Here is a 22,661-nt window from a genome sequence, read left to right as displayed (position 1 = left end):
CACTTACAGTTGACCGGGGCAGCTCTAGTAGGGCAGACATTTGACAAACTGACTTGTTGGAAAGGTGGCATCCTATGACGGTGCCACGTTGAAATTCACTGAGCTCTGGAGTAAGGCTATTCTACTGACAAGGTAAAAATATGTTGTTCTGCCCCTGAACAAGGCAGTTAACCCACTGTTCCTCGGTAGGCCGTCATTGTAAATAAGAATTTGTTCTTAACTGACTTGCCTAGTTAAATAAAAATGTATTTGTGGATGTATATTATCCATTTCCTATGATACAGTATGTTATGAAATTGCAATATGTATGATATGTTAGAGTTAAGGGTTAGGGGAAGAGTTGCTTAGTAGTTGCAAAGTTGTTAAAATGCTGAAGTTGTTCGATTTTCGAACACGCAACCTTTGGGTTGTTAGACGTTCATGTTATACAACCACCCAACCATCCCCCATTGCTTTTTGCCTTAATGCCTAATGTAACCTTCTGTATTTTGTAACCAAATGTAACATATCATACTAATATTAGTCTCGTCAATGAGACCAGGCTGTATGAAATCATACTTGGGAGGAAAGTACTTTTCTTGTTCAGGGTAATTGATCTGGGTGGGGTTTCCCAAAAACACTGTAGCTAATATGGTACTTTACTTCACTTGACAACCCAGATTCAAGCACACACACACACACACACACAGACACACACACCTTCCCTCACCCCAAACTCCCCAAATTGAGGTGATGTTGACTTTATGTTTCTATGCTGGATGAATGAAGGCTGGTGACTCCAGAGATCTGGGTGTGTGGGGGGGTCACTCTGAGAGGTTTGACACTGTGATTAGCCTGAGGGTGTGAATGCTTAGCGACGTTACTCACTACCAATATTTGAACTTTTAGACCCCTCCCTTGCCCCCTAATACCTCTTCTTACACACACATCACCCCGACGCACTCACCTTTCTCTCTCGTTCTCTCGCTCTCTCTTTCGCAGAAACACACACACACGTACCCGCACATACACGCAGAGCCACTATGCCCTTTCCACACTAAACCTACAGAGAGCTTAGCCGTGCTAGCCCTTGGTTAACTCTGTCATTTGCTCAGTAAACACACAGCATTAGGATCCCAGGGATAGGCCCAGCTTAGCCTCACTGTTAGCACTTAGCTTATCGCTGAGCTCCAGCCATGACACCTCCCCCTTTCTCTGCAGTCTCTCCACAGGCACCGTTCAGCAAATCCTGATCCCCATGGAGTTCTACTGGTTTATTTGAGTTAGATAGCATTTCACATCGGCCACTTGCTAGCATCAGGCCTTAAGATAACCCTACTGACGGACTGTCTGTGTGCATGTGTAGCGGTTGTGCGTGTGACGGCTACAGCGCCACAGCCCAGGGCGTGTTCACAATATGGTGACTAAGAGGCTTCCTCTCCTCCCCACCCTATTCTCCGAGGATGGGAATCAACAGTGACAGAGAAATATGTTTCTGCGTATGCTATACAGATGAATATCCTGCCGGGAAATACATTATAGTTTTGATCTCAAGTTTATTAGATAACAGAGTTAAAACACTGAGATCTTCAGTCAAACTTAATTACTGTCATGTAAAACAGAATGACATTGGAATGTCATAACTAACTCATAATATCACAGCGCTATCGACCTGAATCAGCTTGGAAAGATGTAAGACATGGAAGTGTTTCCCTGGCAAAGAGAGATGGAGAGAACATGGATTTACAGTTACATATAATTCAGGGTTATAAAGTAAACTGCTTGTCTGGATCTAGATCAGCATGTGGGTTATGGAAAACTTGATTTACATGAGTTTAAAGTGGGAGGGCCAGTCAGATTAACTCTGTGGAATATATGCCTCTATTATTATCACAAGACAAAATGTCCTAATACAGGATTTCCCAAACTCCTTGCTTCACATTTAGTTGTTTACACTAGCACTACACAGCTGATTCAAATAACCATCTCATCATCAAGCTTTATTTGAATCTGTTGTGTAGTGCTGGGGCACAAAAACACATGTGTACTCAGGGGGGGACCCCAGGACCGAGTTTGGGGAACCCTGTCTTGGATAATATTATCATATTATCGAGGATGGCGTAGCAGTTCAGACATCTTTGTCTTTGTCTTGTCGTTTTTTTTCTTCGTATATATTTCGTCCCTTACCTTACCTCATTTTCAAAAACTGTATATAGATTTTCTCTATTGTGTTATTGACTGTACATTTGTTTTACTCCATGTGTAACTCTGTGTTGTTGTTTGTGTCGCACTGCTTTTCTTTATCTTGGCCAGGTCACAGTTGTAAATGAGAATTTGTTCTCAACTGGCCTACCTGGTTAAATAAAGGTGAAATAAAAAATGTCATAAAAAAATACATTATGGCCCAACTCCCCGTAGTTACATGGCAAGGGGCCACTAGTACGACAGCAACACATGTACCCTCAAACTGTCTTCACAGCTCATCCCCATGACAGATTTTTGAAAACACACACAAAAACAACAACTAAACACAGTCTGCTGTGATAATATTTAGATTACATTAGGATAATTTAGCTGCGTGTGATTGGACGGGAGCCATACTGTAACCATACATGTTATGGATTGATCCACCAAGACCCTGAGAGAGGTTTCAGGCTAGAGCTAGGGCTGGTATATCAGTGAATCTTGAATGTTGATTGTTCTCCCTTTTGAACAATTCGGAACTCTTTCACCTCTGAAGGAATCAAAGGACAAACGTTGCCTGGTGGTTATTGAGAGGAAAGTACACTGCGAATGCGCTTTCTGAACTCCAGTTCATTCAGCCAGGGATGATGTGTGTATTTGAAGTGTGTGATCATAAAGAGATGATGTTGTTTGAAGCAGGGATGAAGATGTTTTGGAGGAGTTTGTTCAATCGGAGATGATTGACTTCAGTAGAGTTCGACTTTGCCAACTGTATTTTCAGAGGGGATGATGTTATTTTTTAAGTGTAATTTCAGTCAGGGACAATTTTTCTTTGATGGATTTCATAATACACTCTCAGAGCCTGATCTGACAACATTCTGAATATTTGAGTTTTGCTGAGATCTAAGGCTCAAGAATTCAATTGGCATGAAACAAGGCAATCTGCAGAGCTGAACCTGCATATTTCTACAGGACAAATTGCTAAATAAATAGAGTGTTTCAGGAAGTTATTATTTCTAAAACTATTTATGTACTACAATGTATTTATGTTGTAAAATAACAACATGTAAATGAGCTTCTATTTTCAGCGATGCTGGGTCTACAGGAGACTTGGCCAGGGAAAAGGGTTGGGGTTAGGGGGTGAGTCCAAGGTTGCAATTGGGATGCGGGGGTTTGTATCTGGGTTACAGTAGTGCAGGGGTTGGCAAAGACCGGCCTGTAATATATATTTTTTGCCCCCACAAGGTTTTTAGTAAAAAAGGGGTTTTGGTCAAGAAAGACTGTAAAATCACCAGGAATTCAGCAAAAAATGTGTTCCCAAGTATTACCACAAAAAAAGAGATGTGATTGTGCTCAATGCAATCAAGGTATCAAACGAGTGTTTGTTTTAAATACAATCTATGTTTGGGCTTAGTTGTGATAATTTTGCAGTGTAGAATTTAGTAGTATAATTTTCCGACCATTCGCTCCAACAAACATTGTCCCGTGGCCTCATCTAGTCGCCCACCCATGGAGTACTGAATGTGAACTAGTGACTGGTGACTTTGTTGGGGTGAGGGTTTAGGTGTTAATAGTTAGATCAGGGTTTGGTGGTCAGGGTTGAAGTAGGAGTTTTGGGGGTTACAGTCAGACTAAAGCTTGTAATGAGGTTCTTATGGGTGGTTAGTGTGTTTGTGTTATTGTAGTGTTTGTGTTAGAGTTTGAGTCATTTTTTGCTACGGAGTAGAATGGGTTTTTAGAGACCCAGTAGGGCTTAAAAACAAACACAGCCTCTAGTTTACACAACACTAAACACACTGACACACACAGAGGACCACAGCTACCACACAGCCAGACCCATTGTGGTCCTGTATTGCTCAGTCGAAAGAGAAAAGTGCTTGTAATGCCAGGATTGTGTATTCGTTTCCTGGGGCTACCCATTCGTAAAATGTATGCACACATAAAAATGATTTTGGGGATAAAAGCGTCTGCTAAATTGCATAACAACAAAATATTTAAGTGCCTTTGAACGAGGTATGGTAGTAGATGCCAGGCGCACCGGTTTGTGTCAAGAACTGCAACGTATCTGGGTTTTTCACGCAGAACAGTTTTCTGTGTGTATCAATAATGGTCCACCACCCAAAGGACATCCAGCCGACTTGATACAAATGTGGGAAGCATTGGAGTCAATATGGGCCAGCATCCCTGAGGAATGCTTACGACACATTGTGGAGTCCCTTCCCAGACAAATTCAGGCAGTTCTGAGAGGCAAAAAATACTGAGCTACATACTCATTGTGTATTTGTAAGAAATATAGAACTCTATAAAGCACATGTGTATTTAAAACAAATTAATTGTTTACCTATCCATCATCACCACTATAAATGCTTCATAGATTTAACATGGTAACAGGGTGTAAAAGAGATTTTCCTTACTGTAGAGACTAAAGCCAATGTTGAGGCTGAAAAGACTACAGTTATTGTAGTTTTACAGCCTGACAAATACAACCCAACCCTACACTCTCCCTTTAGTACCTACAGTATGGACCACCCCACATAGCTCTCTCTGTTTCCAAGCGATCTTTCACACCTCATATGTTTTAACACAGCGGCCAAGTGATTGTTTATTGGTGTGTGTATTGGTACGTGTGTGTGTTCTGTTAACAATTGTGGGTCGTTTCACAAAATTATTACCTTTTGCATTTTTAAGTAGAAATTGTGCACAAATATTGCATTTTAAAAGCCTGTTATATTGAATGAAGTGTCCTTTAATATAGACCACAAGGAAAATTGTGCCAACATGCAGCATTTTGACATGTACCCTCTGTGAATCCTCTGCGACTTCTAGGAAGATTTTAACCCACTTAACAGCAACATTTCTCCAGGTTTTCACCATCATTGTAAAGCCCTTATTTTGTTGCATTGACAAAGTAATTTCTAAAGATTAGTATTTATTTACTTTGATTAGGGATTTATTTTAAGGATAAAATAACTGTTCCTCATTTTAAGGTCAACCCTGTTACATGAACTGATCTCTCATTTTACTATGGTGAAACTATTTTACATCTAATAGTCAAATCATAGTGTAAAAGCAGGTGAGCTGGTTTTACTCTTTTTGGCAATTTTCTGGTGTTTTGTGGTGGTGAGTGGGTTGAGCATGACATGTCAACTCTGTTACCCATAGATAGACAGGCTAGACATGTTGTTCACAATTCAAAATGGACAGAAAAAGCTTCCAATCCCTCTGTTACAAAGGCATCCACGGCTGATTTAAGACGAAATCGTCAACACTGTTACGGTCAACCCCGTTACGGTCAACCCTGGTGCGGTCAACCCTGGTACTTTATTTGGCACTTAATAGGCATTTACCATAGTTTTTTTTTTTTTACCATGTTACACTAGTCAAAAGGCACCAAATTGGTGGACAGACCCTTCAAACTCACATGAGCTGAAAAGAAAAGTGAAGAATTCTAGAAGTAAAATGAACAAAAAGAGAGAGATAGAAGTCAGAACAATCAGCTGGACAGTGCGCCAGAGAATGGCTCATTTGCAGATAATTCAACATAGCTACTGATAAAAATACTGCAGGTGATGATGATGATGAAGAAAAAGCTGTTTGGTGTTTTGCACTTTCTGCATATATTATATTACTCTGTTGTCAATATAATTTTCTCTCTTTGTAGATGTGGCAGTCATTTCTTGACTTAGAGCATGTTGCCAAAAACCTGTGCCAACTTAAAGTCAGGTCGTTGTTTCTCAAAATGTTGGTTCAGAACCTACTAGTGCGTCATAGCTAGTTCATCCTCCTAGCTAAAGTATCTATTAAAACTAGTATAATCAATTTAATCTGGTAAGTCATATACTAAACATGATTATTTAATTTGTCCTAAACCATATATCATTCAGCCATCAGTGCATCGGCATGCTATTACTGTACCATAGCTCCCAGTCTCTTACCTTTGTAGCTGAGTTGGACTCTGGGGACACTCTGTTTGACACTTTCTCCAGAAGGCAGGAGGACCAGCAGTACCATCCCCAGAAGCAGCAGCCCTGGGTGGGCTAGAGACAGCCTAATCCTCCCTTGACCTCCAGTAAAGCCCCAGGACAGTCTCTCAACAGGCTCACACTCAGTCCCTCCAGTCTTCATGATGCGAAAGTGAATGTTTTCTTCTCTGTTCCACTACTGTTTCTCAACAGTCCTGAAAGAAGGAGGAGCGCAATGTCAAGGAGTTTGGGAGTCAACCAAGGTAAGTCGGCTTTCTTCTCTGTATCTTCTCTTCTCTCTCTCCCTCCCTTTCCCTGTCTCTCCCTCTCTCCTCCTCTCTCTCCCTGTGTGAGTGTGTCTGTCTGTTCTCTGTGTGCGTGTGTCTGTGTTTGTGTGTGTGTGAGTATTCAGCTGTTTCTCCATGGTACCATACAGGCATGTGTGTTCTTTGTACCAGGCCAACATCAGCTGTTACCTTTCCTACCTCTCCTTTTGTGTCCATCTAAATCTGTTTGCGCAAAACAGAAGGTCAGGCAAACAAAAACAGCCACCATCTTTCCACATACATCCTGCTTTCTAAGGTCTCTTTCACCTCCCACCATCTTTCCACATACATCCTGCTTTCTAAGGTCTCTTTCACCTCCCACCATCTTTCCACATACATCCTGCTTTCTAAGGTCTCTTTCACCTCCCACCATCTTTCCACATACATCCTGCTTTCTAAGGTCTCTTTCACCTCCCATCTCCCCCTTTATCTGTCTCTCTTTCTCATTTCATTCTGCACCTAAATGACTAAATGATTCTGGCCCATGGTTATTGCATTAGGCTGATGACCCAGTGTCAACTGTTCCTTTATGTGATATAATTGTTCTAGGATCTGCATATTTCCTCACGCTGCACAAGAGAGGTGTCAAGACCGAGTTTAGACCAATAATACAGGACAGGATGGATAGAGCAAAGTGTTTAGGGGCAGCCTTAAGTCTGTGATTGGACACAGGCCTAATAGTAATTGTTAAGTCTGTAGAAGGTCAGAGGTGATACTAGGGGTGAGACTAAGGGAGAGGCCTGTATGTAGGGCTGAGTATAACAATGCGGTTTCCTGAACTCTCATAAAATCTATTATTTCCTTTCAGTGATACATCCTAACACATTTCACATATCTCATCTAGTTAATGATTAACTAACCAATCACAAATGGATGCTTCAGAATGCAGATCCTCCCCCTCTCTTCCTCCCTCTTTCCCTTCATCCCTCTCTACTCCCTCTAACTCTCACTCTACCTCCCACACAGATAACATACATCAACCTGTCTAGGTTTAACATAAATAACGTCAGACTAAATTCATGAATCTGATTAATTCTACAGACATTTTTCAAACTATGCAACAGCAAAAAAAGAGCGAGATAGAGAGAGAGTTATATATATATATATATATATATATATATATATATATATATATATATATATATATATATGGAGAGATATATATATATAGATAGAGAGAGCAAAAGAGACAGGGGGTAGAGAGAGAGACAACAAAAAGAAAGAGAAAAAGAGAGAGGGGGAGTGAGAGAGAGATAGAGAGAAATAAAGAGAGACAGAGGAAGAGAGGAAGAGAGAGAGAGAGGGGGAGAGGGAGAATGAGAAAGAGAGCGAAAAGAGTGAGAGAAAAAAAGAGACTGAGGGAGAGAGAAAGAGAGAGAAAAAGAGAGAGAGAGAGAGAGAAAGCGAGAGAGATAGAGAGAGAGAGAGAGACCAACCAACCTGCACATGTCCTCTATGCTTATTATTATTGTTATTGTTCAATATATGGTTATTTTAACCCCTGATTATTGTTGCTACTGTTGTTCCATTGACAAAATTTATTATTATTATTTTAAATATGTTAACATTGTAAATCTCCAAAGTAAGCTTTGGCAATATGTACATTGTTATGTCATGCCAATAAAGCAAGAAACAATTGAATTGAGAGAGAGTGAGAGAGAGAGAGGGAAAGAGAGAGAGATAAAGAAAATTAGATAGAGAAAGAGAAAAAGAGAGCAAGAGAAAGAGTGAGAGACAGTGAGAGCAAGAGAAAGAAAGAGGGAGAAATTACCGTACGACAGACCACGTATTCACCCTGCCCACCCGAATTGACAAACAAACAAACCAAAACAAAGGCAAAGGCAAAGTTTTCTCATGTTTTGTTGACTTCAAAAAAGCTTTCGACTCAATTCGGCATGAGGGTCAGCTATAAAAATTGATGGAAAGTGGTGTTGGGGCAAAACATACAACATTATAAAATCCATGTACACAAACAACCAACAGCACCAAGCCTCACCCTACTAGAATCTGAAGTCAAATGTTTGCTGATCTGGTGCTTCTGTCCCCAACCAAGGAGGGCCTACAGCAGCATCTAAATCTTCTGCACAGATTCTGTCAGACCTGAGCCCTGACAGTAAATCTCAGTAAGACAGGTCCACGAATACAAATTCCATCTACATACCGTTGCCCTAGAGCACACAAAAAAACTATACATACCTCAGCCTAAACATCAGCGCCACAGGTAACTTCAACAAAGCTGTGAACAATCTGAGAGACAAGGCAAGAAGGGCATTCTATGCCATCAAAAGGAACATAAAATGTGACATACCAATTAGGATCTGGCTAAAAATACTTGAATCAGTTATAGAACCCTTTATGGTTGTGAGGACTGGGGCCTGCTCACCAACCAAGAATTCACAAAATGGGACAAACACAAAATTGAGACTCTGCATGCAGAATTCTGCTAAAATATCCAGTGTGAAAAGTAAAACACCAAATAATGCATGCAGAGCAGAATTAGGCCGATACCCGCTAATTATCAAAATACAGAAAATAGCCATTCAATTATACAACCTCCTAAAAGGATGTGATTCCCAAACCTTCCATAACAAAGCCATCACCTACAGAGAAATAAACCTAGAGAAGAGTCCCCTAAGCAAGCTGGTCCTGGGACAAACAGACCCCACAGAGCCCCAGGACAGCAACACAATTAGACTCAAACAAATCATGAGAAAACAAAAAGATAATTACTTGACTTAGAATTCACAAAAAAAAGCAGAGCAAACTAGACTGCTTTTTGGCCCTAAACAGAGAGTACACAGTGGCAAAATATCTGACCACTGTGACACCCAAAATTAAAGAAATATTTGATTATGTACAGACTCAGTGAGCATAGCCTTGCTATTGAGAAAGGCCACCGAAGACAGAACTGGCTCCACAAAATGAAGTGGAAACTGAGCTGCACCTCCTAACCTCCTGCCATATTAGACATATGTTTCCCTTAGATTCCACAGACCCACAAAGAATTCAACAAAAAAAAAGACATTTTGATAAACTCCTATATCTATTGTCTGAAATACCACAGTGTGCCATCACAGCAGCAATATTTGAGACCTGTTGCCACAAGAACAAACACCACTGTAAATAGAATCCATCTTTATGATAATGTATTTTCCCTTTTGTACATCATTACAACACTGTATACAGACATAATATGATATTTGAAATGTTTTTATTCTTTTGGAATTTGTGAGTGTAATGTTTACTGCTATTGTATTTGATTTATTTCACTTTTATTATCTATTTCACTTTCTTTGGCAATGTAATCATGTGTTTCCCATGCCATTAAAGAGTCTTAAAGTGAAAAGGAATTTAGAGAAAGAGAGAGACAGGGAGAGAGAGAGAGACAGGGAGAAAGAGAGAGACAGGGAGAAAGAGAGAGACAGGGAGAAAGAGAGAGACAGGGAGAAAGAGAGAGACAGGGAGAAAGAGAAAGAGAGATCGAAAGACAGAGCTATGTGGAATTTATCCTTGTATTGTCAGAGATACACCACATCACTCTTGTTTAAACAAAATGGAATCAAAGCTGAGAGGCAGTAATTCATCCACAACACACACCCATCTCCCTACAGCTCTATATACTGAAGGGGATAACGGATTGATAGAAATGACTGGTGTTTACTTGTACCGACCGCCTCATGCCCTTTGGGCTTCTGTGCTACAAAGTACAGATAAAAAGCCAGCGCCTCTGCAGTATCTGTGTTGGAGAATGTAGTGTTAACAGAGTGAGAAACTCAAGTGTTAGGAGAGGAGCTTCAACAACCCTCTTCGCCAACTCTGACGGAGACAGCAAATGAGGAAGAAAGCAGTGGGCTTGGCTGCACTAAACACTATTTTCAGAGAAAGGTAAAGCCCTAGTAAAGTATTAAAGAGATGTCAGGTCAGATCCCCTATGTGCCTGGATAGAAAGAGAGAGTGTGTGTGTGTGTGTGTGTCCTGAGCCTTTGACATACTGAATGTCTCTGGAGAATACGTAACTACAGTATGCCTCCATTACAGAAGACACTTATACTGAAGGCACCATTCAACAATATAGATAGAGCGCATGAGAGGGAGAGAGAGAAAAGGGGGCACAGGGAAAGATGGAGGGAGAGAGAGAAAAGGGGGCACAGGGAAAGATGGAGGGAGAGGAAGAATTGGTTGTCCAGCCAATGCAGTTAAGCTAACATCCCTGTTTCCTGGTGGACTGCATTGTGTGTGTGTGTGTGTGTGTGTGTGTGTGTGTGTGTGTGTGTGACGGGGCAACAATAACTGTTATCTTTGGCAGGGTGGGCAGCACACAGTGCAGGGGGCAAGGGGAAACGGTTATGATGGTGATAGTGACAGACCAAAGCTAATAGTTCTCTCTCTCTCTCACACACACACACACACACACACACACACACACACACACACACACACACTAGCAATAGAGTCTGGACGGTGTAAAGTTCAGTTCTGTTATAGTTGTGGTGTTCAGCTCGACAAAATTATGTCTCATCAAAAATACAGCATTCCTCTTTGAACTATCCAACTGTTTTTGCCAAACTGTTCTCAACAGTGACAAACCCAACCCTAAAGCATGTCACTAAATATTATAAATCCTGTTTCTAAACCACCAGCCATTAGCGACATACCAGAGTCCCCAACAAATAATTTGGGAATCCTTGTAATGGAATGTCAGTTGTCGTGGATTGCTGATGGCAGTCATATACAGTGCCAGAGGAATGTTCCCTAGAATTGCTCCCTCTCTCTCTCCCTCCCTCTACCTTCCTCTCTCTCCCTGTAGCACTACCTCCAAAGAAAGACCACCCTGAGGAAAGCATTTAGAGACAATTGAGGGGAGGAGGAGATGGAGAGAGAGCGAGAGAGAGAGAGAGCAACAGGGGGAAAAGTTAGAGTTCAAAACACACAGGCATGCATAAAGACTTTCATACACACAGTATGATGTAAGGAAAAAGTTTGATTTGGTATATCAATAATTCATAGAATACACTTGGTTTAATGAACCTGGAAACAATGTAGCACAGTTTGGAGAGACGTTTCATAGAGACAGGCTGTGTGTTGAAACAGGTCATGGATGTCTGCGTGTCTTGGCATGAGGTGAAACGTTCTAATCCCTTGTCTCTCGGTTCAACACCTTAACTGAATGGAGAGAGACTGAACATCCATTGAATGCATGGTGTGTGTATGTGAGAGAGGAGAAAGAGGGAGCGAAACAAGGAAAGACCACCCTTGATAAAGCATTAGCTACCACTGAGGTACCCAGTAAGTAATCACATCTCTCCATCTATCAAGGACAAAGTGAATTAGACCTCCTATTACACACACACACACACACACAGAGAGACACACAGACACACAGACACACTATTCCCTGACCAAGGGCACAGACTTGGCGTAATAACAGAGCTAATTGGTTTTAGCTCTCAGGACTTGAGCTGTTTTTCTTGGCAACAGTCAATCATGTTTCTTTGTGCTGTTTAAGAAAGCATGTTGCTAGCTCCCATGTGGTTCTACTAGGCTAAATACATGACTGACACTATGGTATGTTGAAAGAATACACAACATAAAATATACTAACAGCATTTAAATGTTCTCTATTAGCTATGACTCAAATGACTGTATAAAACACAGTTAAGGGAGAAACATAATAAAATGAAGCTCAGAAGGCCCTAAAACAACAGTGTAACTTTAAGCAGGATTTCTCACAGTCAGTGTTGGTGCTGTTTTGTTCACAGTGTTAGTATGTTGTTTCCTCATTCATAAAAAGCCTCCATTGACTTACACTAACAAAACTGTGACGTGATGTCTGTGTAATATTGTTCACAAACGGTCCACTAATGTTTATTTTCAATTATTTCCACTAATATCATTGCCACCTCCTCTACTGTTTCACTCACCTCTTCTCACTCCTGAAGAGAGACCTCCTTGTTCTACTGTATGGGAACTGTTGTGTTTCACACACACATTTACACACACACCACACACAGACACAGACACACAGACAGAGAGAGAGAGAGATAGAGAAAGCGAGAACTACTTGGGTTATAGTGAAAGGGGTGAAATGTGTTTCATTGCACAACCTAAAGGCCACAGTAAACAAATACTCTGATATCCTCTGCATTTACCATCCCTACGGGACTCAACATTAGTCATAATATCAATATAATAACTATATAGCACATTCTAGTATGATGTGAAAGTGCTTTAGCAGTCTGTATTGCATCATATCTGTTCAGCTGCACTCTGAAGTTTGAATGTGGGTTATCCAACATCACAGAAAGTCAACATCGGAACCAACGAGAGCCTGCTTTGAGATGTTATCGCTGTTATAGCTTTCGATCATAACAGCAGCATCTGCTTATCTCTATATAATTACACGAAAAACTCACATTAATTAAGCATAAGTTATTAACTGATTAACCGTTATGATTGCTATAGAGGCCCCTGACATACTTCCATACATGCTAACGTGAGAATCCATCTAATCTGAGATGATTAGATGAATGGTGATGGAACACATTTTACAGGTTTAAATAGCTATCATACATCATCCACAAGAACGCTTTAATCCATGCTAAAAAGTAAAGGAAGGTAAGGAGCTAAAGAAACCCAACACCCACTCCATTCTTAGTAGTGTACAGTAACTATTTGATCCTGTGCCTGAGGAAAGGCTGTTGTTCCTGTGCTAATGTGCCTCCTAATAAATCCTATACATCATCCTGACAAAGCTCTTTGGTCGGATCCAATGACCTATAACAGCTTTAGGGGAATTTTCAGTATAACGGGACTTGGTTAGGGGACATTTCATCGGTGACTCTTTTTTGGAGACCATTTATCATGCAAACATCAGATAAAAAAATAGCTGCAATCCACAAACTAACTTCCTCCGAAAACCTTCATGCGTTCAATCAATACAGGGTGAGGTTCCAAAGGGATGATATTACAACAGAATTCCTTCAGTTTAGCTTTTATAGGAAAACCTACTCAGGGCTGGAAACCAGAGGGAAAGTATCAGGTCTCGGCCCTGTGGTCCTTGTGCTCTCTGGCAGAGGTGAGACTGTTAGATGATGACAGAGCTGTTATCTGTAGCCCAGTGCTGTAGCGGTAAGACAATACTACAGTCTATGATAATAGACATGTGGTGCTGTTATTAGAGGCTCATTTCATGTTTACTGAAGCGATTTAATCTTCCGTTATGCCTAAATGTGAGAGCCCTCAGGTCAGTGCAGAAAATCGTGTGTGTCTGTGTGCGTGTGCGTGTGCATGTGTGTGTGTGTGTAATCCTACGCACCTGAGAGAGGGTTAGGCCGACTGACTGTAACAGGACAGGTAAACCTAAACCCTAAACATCCTGAGAGCTACACTGATAGGATTAATAGCCTGTGACTGAAAGGACTGACAGGTCTGAGTGCTGCATTTACATCAGCCCAATGGCCTGAGGAGACAGCAATACTTCTTCAACACTCATTACACTTACTCCTGCTAGGGGATGGGTAACTCCCATCCTGGACAGCTAAAGGGTGTTTCAGGCTTTTGTAGGACATTATTAGCTGAATGGTGATAAGCAGGTCATGGACCTGAGGGAACTTACTTTCTGCCATATTGCTTTCTGTGAAGGGGAGTGAATAAGGGGAAATAGAAGTAGACATAACCATATACAAGAACTGCAAAGCTGCTGGGTTTTCACGCTCAGCATGTGTATCAAGAATAGTCCACCACCCAAAGAACATCCAGCTAACTTCACATAACTGTGAGAACCATTGGAGTCAACATTAGCCACTTCGACAGCTTGCAGTCCATGCCCTGACAAATTGAGTCTGTTCTGGGGGTAAAAGTGAGTGCAACACAATATTAGGAAGGTGTTCCTAATGTTTTGAACACTCAGTGTATAAAGAGAGATAAAGAGGACAGACAGGAAGGAATGATAGGCAGCAGGGCTGTTCTGTGCCACTTGGATGCTGTAGACTCTGAGCACACACACACACTCATTTTCATGCATGCATGCACACATACACACACAAATGTGCACACACATACACACACATGCGTGCACACACACACACACACACACACAGCATGACAGAAGACTGACTCAGAAATAATAGAACAGTTCATAACATTTTATATTATAATAATTCCAGGTCACCATTGATACAAGTCAGTATTCAACATAAATCCATGTTGGTCCTGTGGGGCTCAGTTGGTAGAGCATGGTGCTTGCAATGCCAGGGTTGTGGTTTTGATTCCCATGGTGGACCAGCACAGAAATCAAACATGAAAAATGTATGCACTCACTACTGTAAGTCACTCTAGGTAAAAGTGTCTACTAAAATGTAAAGTCAAATATAATGTCTGAGGAAGTCGGGATGTAATGCGGAAAGCAGCCACTAGGGGCAAAGGTGAGCGCTGTTACCTTCAAGTTGCAAGGGCAATGCGCATGGGCATAAGCATCTGGCCTCTAAGCAGTGGCGGTCCTAGCTCGTACGGCTCCCTACGAACCCCCCTTCAGCGCACAACACCAATAAATAATCACAACATTTAAAAATATATCAATATAAAAATACATACAAAAATAAGACTCAAATATCAAAAAGAAGTAACAAAGACAAATAGAAACAAATGGTAGTATATAAATACAAATAAAAAATAGAATCTAATTACACTATTACCTTATTGCTAACAAAAAACACACAAATAAAACTAAATTGCACAAATCCTATATCACACAAATGCACAAATAGAATAACACACTTATAAAGACGAGAGTCTGATTATTACACTATTGCACTTCAAACAAAAAAAACACAAACTAAATTGCATAACTAATTGCATTACTAATTGCATTAGAACTGTACAAAGTTAGAGGTGCGCTATTTGATAGATTCCCCCTGCTCCCCCAACCTTGGTCTTCCAGTGGAGAGATCTGAGGTCAACCTACCCCTGTCCCCCTCCCCATCTCGTACTTCTGAGTGACCTACTTCTGAGACCTTCCAGGCAGTATCCTTCCTAGGTCACAAACTAGAATCAGGTCCACCACTCCGACAAGGTTAATTGACCCACAGTCCCACACGGTGACATGATATCATTGACCCAAGTGCAAATACAGTGGGGCAAAAAAGTATTTAGTCAGCCACCAATTGTGCAAGTTCTCCCACTTAAAAAGATGAGAGGCCTGTAATTTTCATCATAGGTACACTTCAACTATGACAGACAAAATGAGAAAAATAAATCCAGAAAATAACACTAGGATTTTTAATGAATTTATTTGCAAATTTTGGTGGAAAATAAGTATTTGTTCAATAACAAAAGTTTATCTCAATACTTTGTTATATACCCTTTGTTGGCAATGACAGAGGTCAAACGTTTTCTGTAAGTCTTCACAAGGTTTTCACACACAAGGTTCACACACTTTTGATCTCTTCTAGAGGAGTGATGTTTTGGGGCTGTTGCTGGGCAACACGGACTTTCTTCTGAAGAGGAGTAAGAGAGGTCGGACCAATGTGCTGCGTGGTAAATGTCCATTTTAATATATAAAACTGAACACTACAAAAATACAAAATAACAAAGTGAAAGAACAAACGGAAATCGAAACAGGTATGGTATGGTACAAACACAGACAAAGGAAACATTCACCCACAACTCAAAAGTGAAAACAGGCTATCTAAGTATGGTTCTCAATCAGGGACAACGATTGACAGCTGCCTCTGATTGAGAACCATACCAGGCCAAACACAGAAATCCCAAAACATAGAAAAAGGAACATAGACAACCCACCCAACTCACACCCTGACCATACTAAAACAAAGACATAACAAAAGAACTAAGGTCAGAACGTGACACATTGCTTCTAAGCAGTGACGGTGCCAAAGGCTGTCTGTTCGAATCCAGAAATAGAAAGTTGTTTTTGAGATTTTAGTTTTAAGCCTATGCGCAACCTTAACCATTCAAAGTTATCCCTAACCATAAACATGTGGAGTTAATGCCTAAACCTAACCTTAAAAACACTTTGAAATGTGACGCTTGGGAAACATAGGTGAGCCTCTAATTCTGTTGTGAGCCTGTGAACGCTAGTTGAATAATTCATAGTGAAAGTCAGTTTCCTTGGTTATGTGTGTTAGTCTTACGTGTTTGGTAACAGTTTGAATAATATGGCAGGCACACACACACACAACACACATAAACCATCTCATCTAAGGTACCCCTCTCTGTTTGCATAAAGGAATATAAAAGAATAACCATATAAGGACATGCTATTACCACCAGTCAGATAACTTCCAACTGCAGAGGTGATTCTAGGTATTTAACCTCCTGACAAAAAAAAGAAATACTCTAACACAAAACATAACAGATTACAGTTCCGTTGGCTCAACATTCCAAAATCCTGATATGCTATTGATAAAATGTCAGTGCAGATTCTATAATTATTACACAAACATGCACACCTTCCACCCCTGGCCAGGAGAGTTCTGAGAGAGTGGGAATGCTTTCAGCCCAGTCCAGGAAAACGTTCAGCCATAAAACCCATGACGCTGTCACACAGCTCAGGAATGGTGCTGAGGGCCATTCTAAACACAGCAGAATATTGATGCGTACTAGAGCCTGTCCAGCACTGCTGGATATACTGTAGCATTGATGTTTCATTTCAGAAAATGCAGGTGTGAAATGGCCTCTTCATTGCTATCAATTTTACCTCTTCTAAAAGCAAAATATTTTCAAACACAAATGTCTCTATCAGAATCAACCTCCAGTCCTTTTCTTGTACCCTGTCCCTGCCACTGTGCTTGCGTGTTGTATGTCTATGCCTGTGCATACACTTATCAGTCTTAAGCATGTCTGACAAGGCATAGTCAGTGAGGCAATGATTGATTGGTCTCTCTCTCTCTCTCTCTCTCTCTCTCTCTCTCTCTCTCTCTCTCTCTCTCTCTCTCTCTCTCTCTCTCTCTCTCTCTCTCTCTCTCTCTCTCTCTCTCTCTCTCTCTCTCTCTCTCTCTCTCTCTCTCTCTCTCTCTCTCTCTCTCTCTCTCTCTCTCTCTCTCTCTCTCTCTCTCTCTCTCTCTCTCTCTCTCTCTCTCTCTCTCTCTCTCTCTCTCTCTCTCTCTCTCTCTCTCTCTCTCTCTCTCTCTCTCTCTCTCTCTCTCTCTCTCTCTCTCTCTCTCTCTCTCTCTCTCTCTCTCTCTCTCTCTCTCTCTCTCTCTCTCTCTCTCTCTCTCTCTCTCTCTCTCTCTCTCTCTCTCTCTCTCTCTCTCTCTCTCTCAGCTGGGAGCAGGCTGGCCTGGCTAGAATAACGAGGTAGCAGGTTATGACTGTGTCTTTATCCTGCTCTGCCTGTTACACTGACCACAGGGTGTCAGAGAGTTTCCAAACAGCCACTGTGTGTGAATGGTGCGTGCGTGTAACATTATGAAAACCTTTACCAAACACACACACATACGTAACCAAAGAAAAACAATGAATCATTATACTTATAAAATGTTATGAACTATTATATTATTCCATTCTCAATCTTCTGCCATGCTTCCTCCTCTAAGCAAAAACTTCAGCTCTACTTCAGATTTTGACAGAAGGGTATTAAAGCCACTGAGTCAACATAGTGACCAGACAGTACCACACCCACCCACACACACACAAACACACAGACCAGACAGACACACCAAACCTCAGAACACAGACTATTAGCACTGAGGTGAGAGAAAAAGTATGTAGCGAGGAGGATAGTTTACTACTGTCAGAAGACTGTCAGAATGTCCTCATACCAAACTCCTCTTAAACATTCTGTCTACGACTCTCTGAAATACTCCTCATACCCCACAGGGCTAAATATGTTCATCGACATTGTATGCAGTATTTATGGTCTGTGAGAGATAAAGACAACACTATATCATAAAGAGAAATATGTATACCATATGAGGCTTATCCAATGTTCAACTCCTGGCTCATGGTAGCCTAGTTTTATGAGAACTATCCAGCTGTTCTATTTCTAGCTAGATTCTACAAATCAAATTCTAGCTTTATAGAATTTGGAACACACCACTAGCTTTGGAACACACCACTTGTTAGTAAACCAATCTAAACAATGTCAATAAACTGTTTGTGTGCTTTTCTTGTAGGCCTACTGTTTTGTGAGAAATAGTTAGAGGTGCTCTTGCCTGGAAACCCGATGTTGAATTGCAATGAATTCTATGTAGGGCAGAAATTAGCTTTTGAATCAGGAAAGTTTCCTCTCATGACCTCTAAATGCCAGAATGTGGAATTAAATGATATGTTAATTTACTTTACAGGTTGTCCGTGTGGTTGGTCTGTTTGGCGGTAGGAATGTGTGTCAGTATATCCACAGGAAAGTATACTTACATATTTTCAAAGTGCTGGTAGTGCATTCAGATTCCTATCACCTGAAGCATGTGCAGATCCATGTAAACATGCTTAAGACCTAGGCAAGTGTGTATGCGTCACCTGCATGCCTCTTCGTCTTGTGTGCATGCTTCAGGAAAATACATCTGAATGCATTACCCAGCGCTTTGAAAAGTTGATGTAATTATGCTTTCCTGTGGATATATTGTCTCACTTTCCCACTGCCAAAAGGACCAACCGCACAGACACCCTGTAAAGTACTGAACATTTAAATATGATTTGATTCAACATTCTGGATTGTAGAGGTCGTGAGAGACAACGCTCCTGTCTGTTCGTGTTTCCAGACAAGGAGTGCTTTAGCTGTGCCATTAGTCATAATTCAATATGCAGCAGTTAGGAGCTGTTGGCAAACTGAAGAGACTATGAAGACATCAAAACATTCTGCTTACAAAACAAAATGGCCTGAAATACCAACACCCAATGAAATATGTACCTAACAACACGTGCATTTGGCTATTCATCGTAAACTTTTCTAACCAGATTAATTATCTGCATTATGCATGGGCGAGTTCTACACTAATTTTCACATACATGAAGCGATGACTTATTTGTTAATCGAGCCTAATAAATTCAATTAAATAATGAATAATTATTTATCAATTTACCTGTTCTCAACGTTGTGTTGTCTCTCCTGGAGCGGGATTCCTCCCGTGCGTAATGATGACAGGAGCAGACGAGCCAGGAGCGCTGTTAAGAACTCACACACAACTCAGCAACAACTTTCTCTAAAACCTTTCATTGACGCGCACTGCTCTCTCCAAACAATAAAACAGTCAAAGGGCTAGCTGGGTTATATCACAGCAGCAATAAAAGTCGCACAAACTAAATTGCCCCGATATTTCCCCGCCCTTCCTTTTTATTAAACTCTGAGCGGTTTGACGCACGCTCGGTAGTCTCCGCCACAGCGATGAACTCTCTGTGCACTCCAATTGCGCATGCTGGATGGATAGAGGGATGAGTTGGATGTGCTGCGTTTTGCCTCAAGGGAGGTGGGGATGGCAAACCCACCCCCCCCCCCCCCAAAAAAAAAACTTACGTTATAGATAACAATATAACATCTGCTGTATAACCTCCAAAACACACTGATTTGAATATATTTAAACTAGGGCTCTATTCAATCAAATCCGCTTTAGCCAACATACACATCACGGTTGTTTTGGCAGTGTTGGAGGTGGAACTGTGTTAGAGCTGTCAAATCCACAAGTAGCTCCTGGCATTATACCTAAAGTTGACATTGCCACTGGCTACATGAAGACGAGTTAAGAGAAATCCAATGCAGCCTTGTTCAGACACATGAATGTGAGATGTATTCTACACCTGATTAGACTGAAAGAAATCCTAATTATTTCATTAAATCATTTTTTAATTTGGAGCATCATTATTAGCCTAAAATTTCTCATTCAGAACTTCTAACGCCTGTGGAATGGGTGTGGCTTCACCGATTTGACAGCTCCAATGCAATTACATTTCTGACACAACTGACATTTTCAGATATGTGGGTGTCAGCTATCGCTCTTTAACTTTTGATCTGACTGAATCTAGGCCCCACTGTTTTAAACCTACACTCAAACAAATGCTGGGTTAAAAGCAGCCCAGCTGTGGGGAAATAGTGTACAGAACCAACCAGGACTTTGAGGTAACTGAGTAAATGTAAATCTGTATCCCTCCATTTAGTATGATACAGTATGTTAATTCGCATGGATGTCCACATTGTGATATGTTACGCATTACAATTCATATGATATGCTACGAATTGCAATTTGTACAATATGTTATGAATTTCCAATTTGTTGCGGCTAACATTAGCTATGTGGATAGCGCTAATGTAACCTATGTGGCTAATGTTAGCTAGGCTAGGGGTTAGGGGTTAAGGATAGGGTTAGGAGTTAGGTTAAATGGTTAAAAGAAGGAAAATACACTTTTGTAGCTTTAATGAGGCTTACAAAATAGTATGATTTACTCAAGTGCCTTTGCATATCCCAATGTTGGGAGAGTTACCACTTTTATTTCAATAATAATATTACTACTTCCTAAAAGTTATTTTGGCCAGGTGTGAGAGTAAATGTCATTCCTGTTCATGTTAAGTTTGTACACTGCAAAGTTCACTTTTCATTCAATATTTTTGCACATTATATGTGGGACTCATTTCAGGAAACTAGGCGTATGTCGAGCGTCACTACTTCACAGGAGAGGCATTTGAATGTCATTTTATATTTATTTATCAAAATGCGTTTTTTGGGATGAAATTCCTTCGGGAACGTGAACTTGCATGTTAATAACAAACCTGTATGCCGTCTGTAAATATTAATACAATTGTTAAATTATGAGCCTAGTTGGTTTAGTGACAAAAAAAGCCAGGAGCCTTCACGCTAGCCATGATTGGCTGACATGATGGATGAGTTCGGATTGGGCTGCCATGTAGCAGGATTCTGTCTATAACATAGACTCCGTGTTTATGTACGTAATCCTTTCTAACACAGATTTTTTTCAAGATATCACAAAGAACTGCAAAAGTGTTGCTAAAGCTCTCAAATTTCTGGAGGACCGAGTTTTGAAATCAGTAGAATGCCTGGTGGAAGTAGAGTATGATAGCTAACAGGCGCTTGATTGCAAATGCGGAGGGAGTCGAAAAGAGAACTGTTGTTTAAAACACATGTCTTCGGATGATATCTTAAAACTAAGGGCAACCATGACAGAGAGGGAGAAGTGTTTAACAATCTGTATAGGTAAGAGAGTCTGGCTAACTACATTTTCAGATATTATTTCTAATTTGGTCAGAAAGTTGTTTCCATTGCAAGTTAGTGTACTGTTAGCTAGCTAGCTAATGTTAGCTGGCAGTCTCGCTAGCTAACGTTACATGTATGATCTGTGTAGTAATATTATTCGTATCTCAGAGCCATTTGCGTTGCTAGTTATAGCCTAATGTTAGCTAGCTAATATTGAACCTAGTTGATGGTTAGCTTTAGCTAGCTGAAGATTCATGCATGGTAGTACCATTATGAGTACTATTTGAGTACTCATTGTTTAGCTACCTAGCTAGCTAGATGTCTAAACAAAAGACTCCATTATGCAAGTAACCATTTCACTGTACTGTTTACACCTTCTGTATCCTGTGCATATGACATATAAACATTGATTTTATTTTATATTTGTGTTTATTAGAGACAGTAATGTGAAGAACAACATGACCTGCAACGAAGTCAAATTAGGATATAACGTTAGGCCAACGAGACAGTGTCCAAGTTCTACAATTCTCCGGTAAAATGCCATGCTTTTTTGTCACACTCACAACCGTAAGCTATTTTCTGTAATTAGCTTGCCAATAACTTGTAAACAATGATCTTGTTGTGAGTTTTTTTTTTCCTGTAATAATGAATACAAATTAGCTAAAGTTAAGACGTTGTCAGATATATGACATGGTCATTATTTGAACTGGCTAGCCCGCTAACTTAACGTTAGCAAGCTAGCTAACAAGTTAGAAATGAATAAAAAATATTGTTTAGAAAGTTGCTTTTAGTTCCCTGGTTTGCTAGATTTAAATATACACAGATGTAAATGGGTGGGTTTATTGGTGTTAAAATACTACACCAGTTATGCTATTTTGGACCAGCAGGCTGCTGATGTCATGCAGTCTGTCATTTTTGAGTATGTACTTTTTCATAAGGACAATGACGAGTTTGATGTCAGACGACAATAGAATGTTCGTGATGTCACTGCTACAACTGTATGAGACGTGTCGATAGAGGTAGCATAAACCAGCCTTTAGTCTTGAAATCTT

General features: G+C 40.6%; 1 protein-coding gene across 1 annotated transcript in view; it reads right to left on the bottom strand.

The window, feature by feature from the left end:
• Positions 1-19,803, bottom strand: part of LOC139405866 (semaphorin-3D-like) — a 69,714-nt gene extending 49,911 nt beyond the window's left edge. Inside the window, exons 1-2 of the mRNA XM_071148306.1 lie at positions 19,489-19,803; positions 6,099-6,340 (exon numbers count right to left, since the gene is read on the bottom strand). Coding sequence (XP_071004407.1) covers positions 6,099-6,288 — 190 coding nt within the window. The 5' untranslated portion in view covers positions 6,289-6,340; positions 19,489-19,803. The remainder of the gene's footprint in view (positions 1-6,098; positions 6,341-19,488) is intronic.
• Positions 19,804-22,661: the final 2,858 nt, after the last annotated feature.

Source organism: Oncorhynchus clarkii, chromosome 1 (genome assembly GCF_045791955.1).
Source record: "Oncorhynchus clarkii lewisi isolate Uvic-CL-2024 chromosome 1, UVic_Ocla_1.0, whole genome shotgun sequence".
Lineage (NCBI taxonomy): Eukaryota > Metazoa > Chordata > Actinopteri > Salmoniformes > Salmonidae > Oncorhynchus > Oncorhynchus clarkii.
The sequence above is the reverse complement of the archived record's forward strand: the minus strand, read 5'-3'. Positions and strand labels throughout refer to the sequence as shown.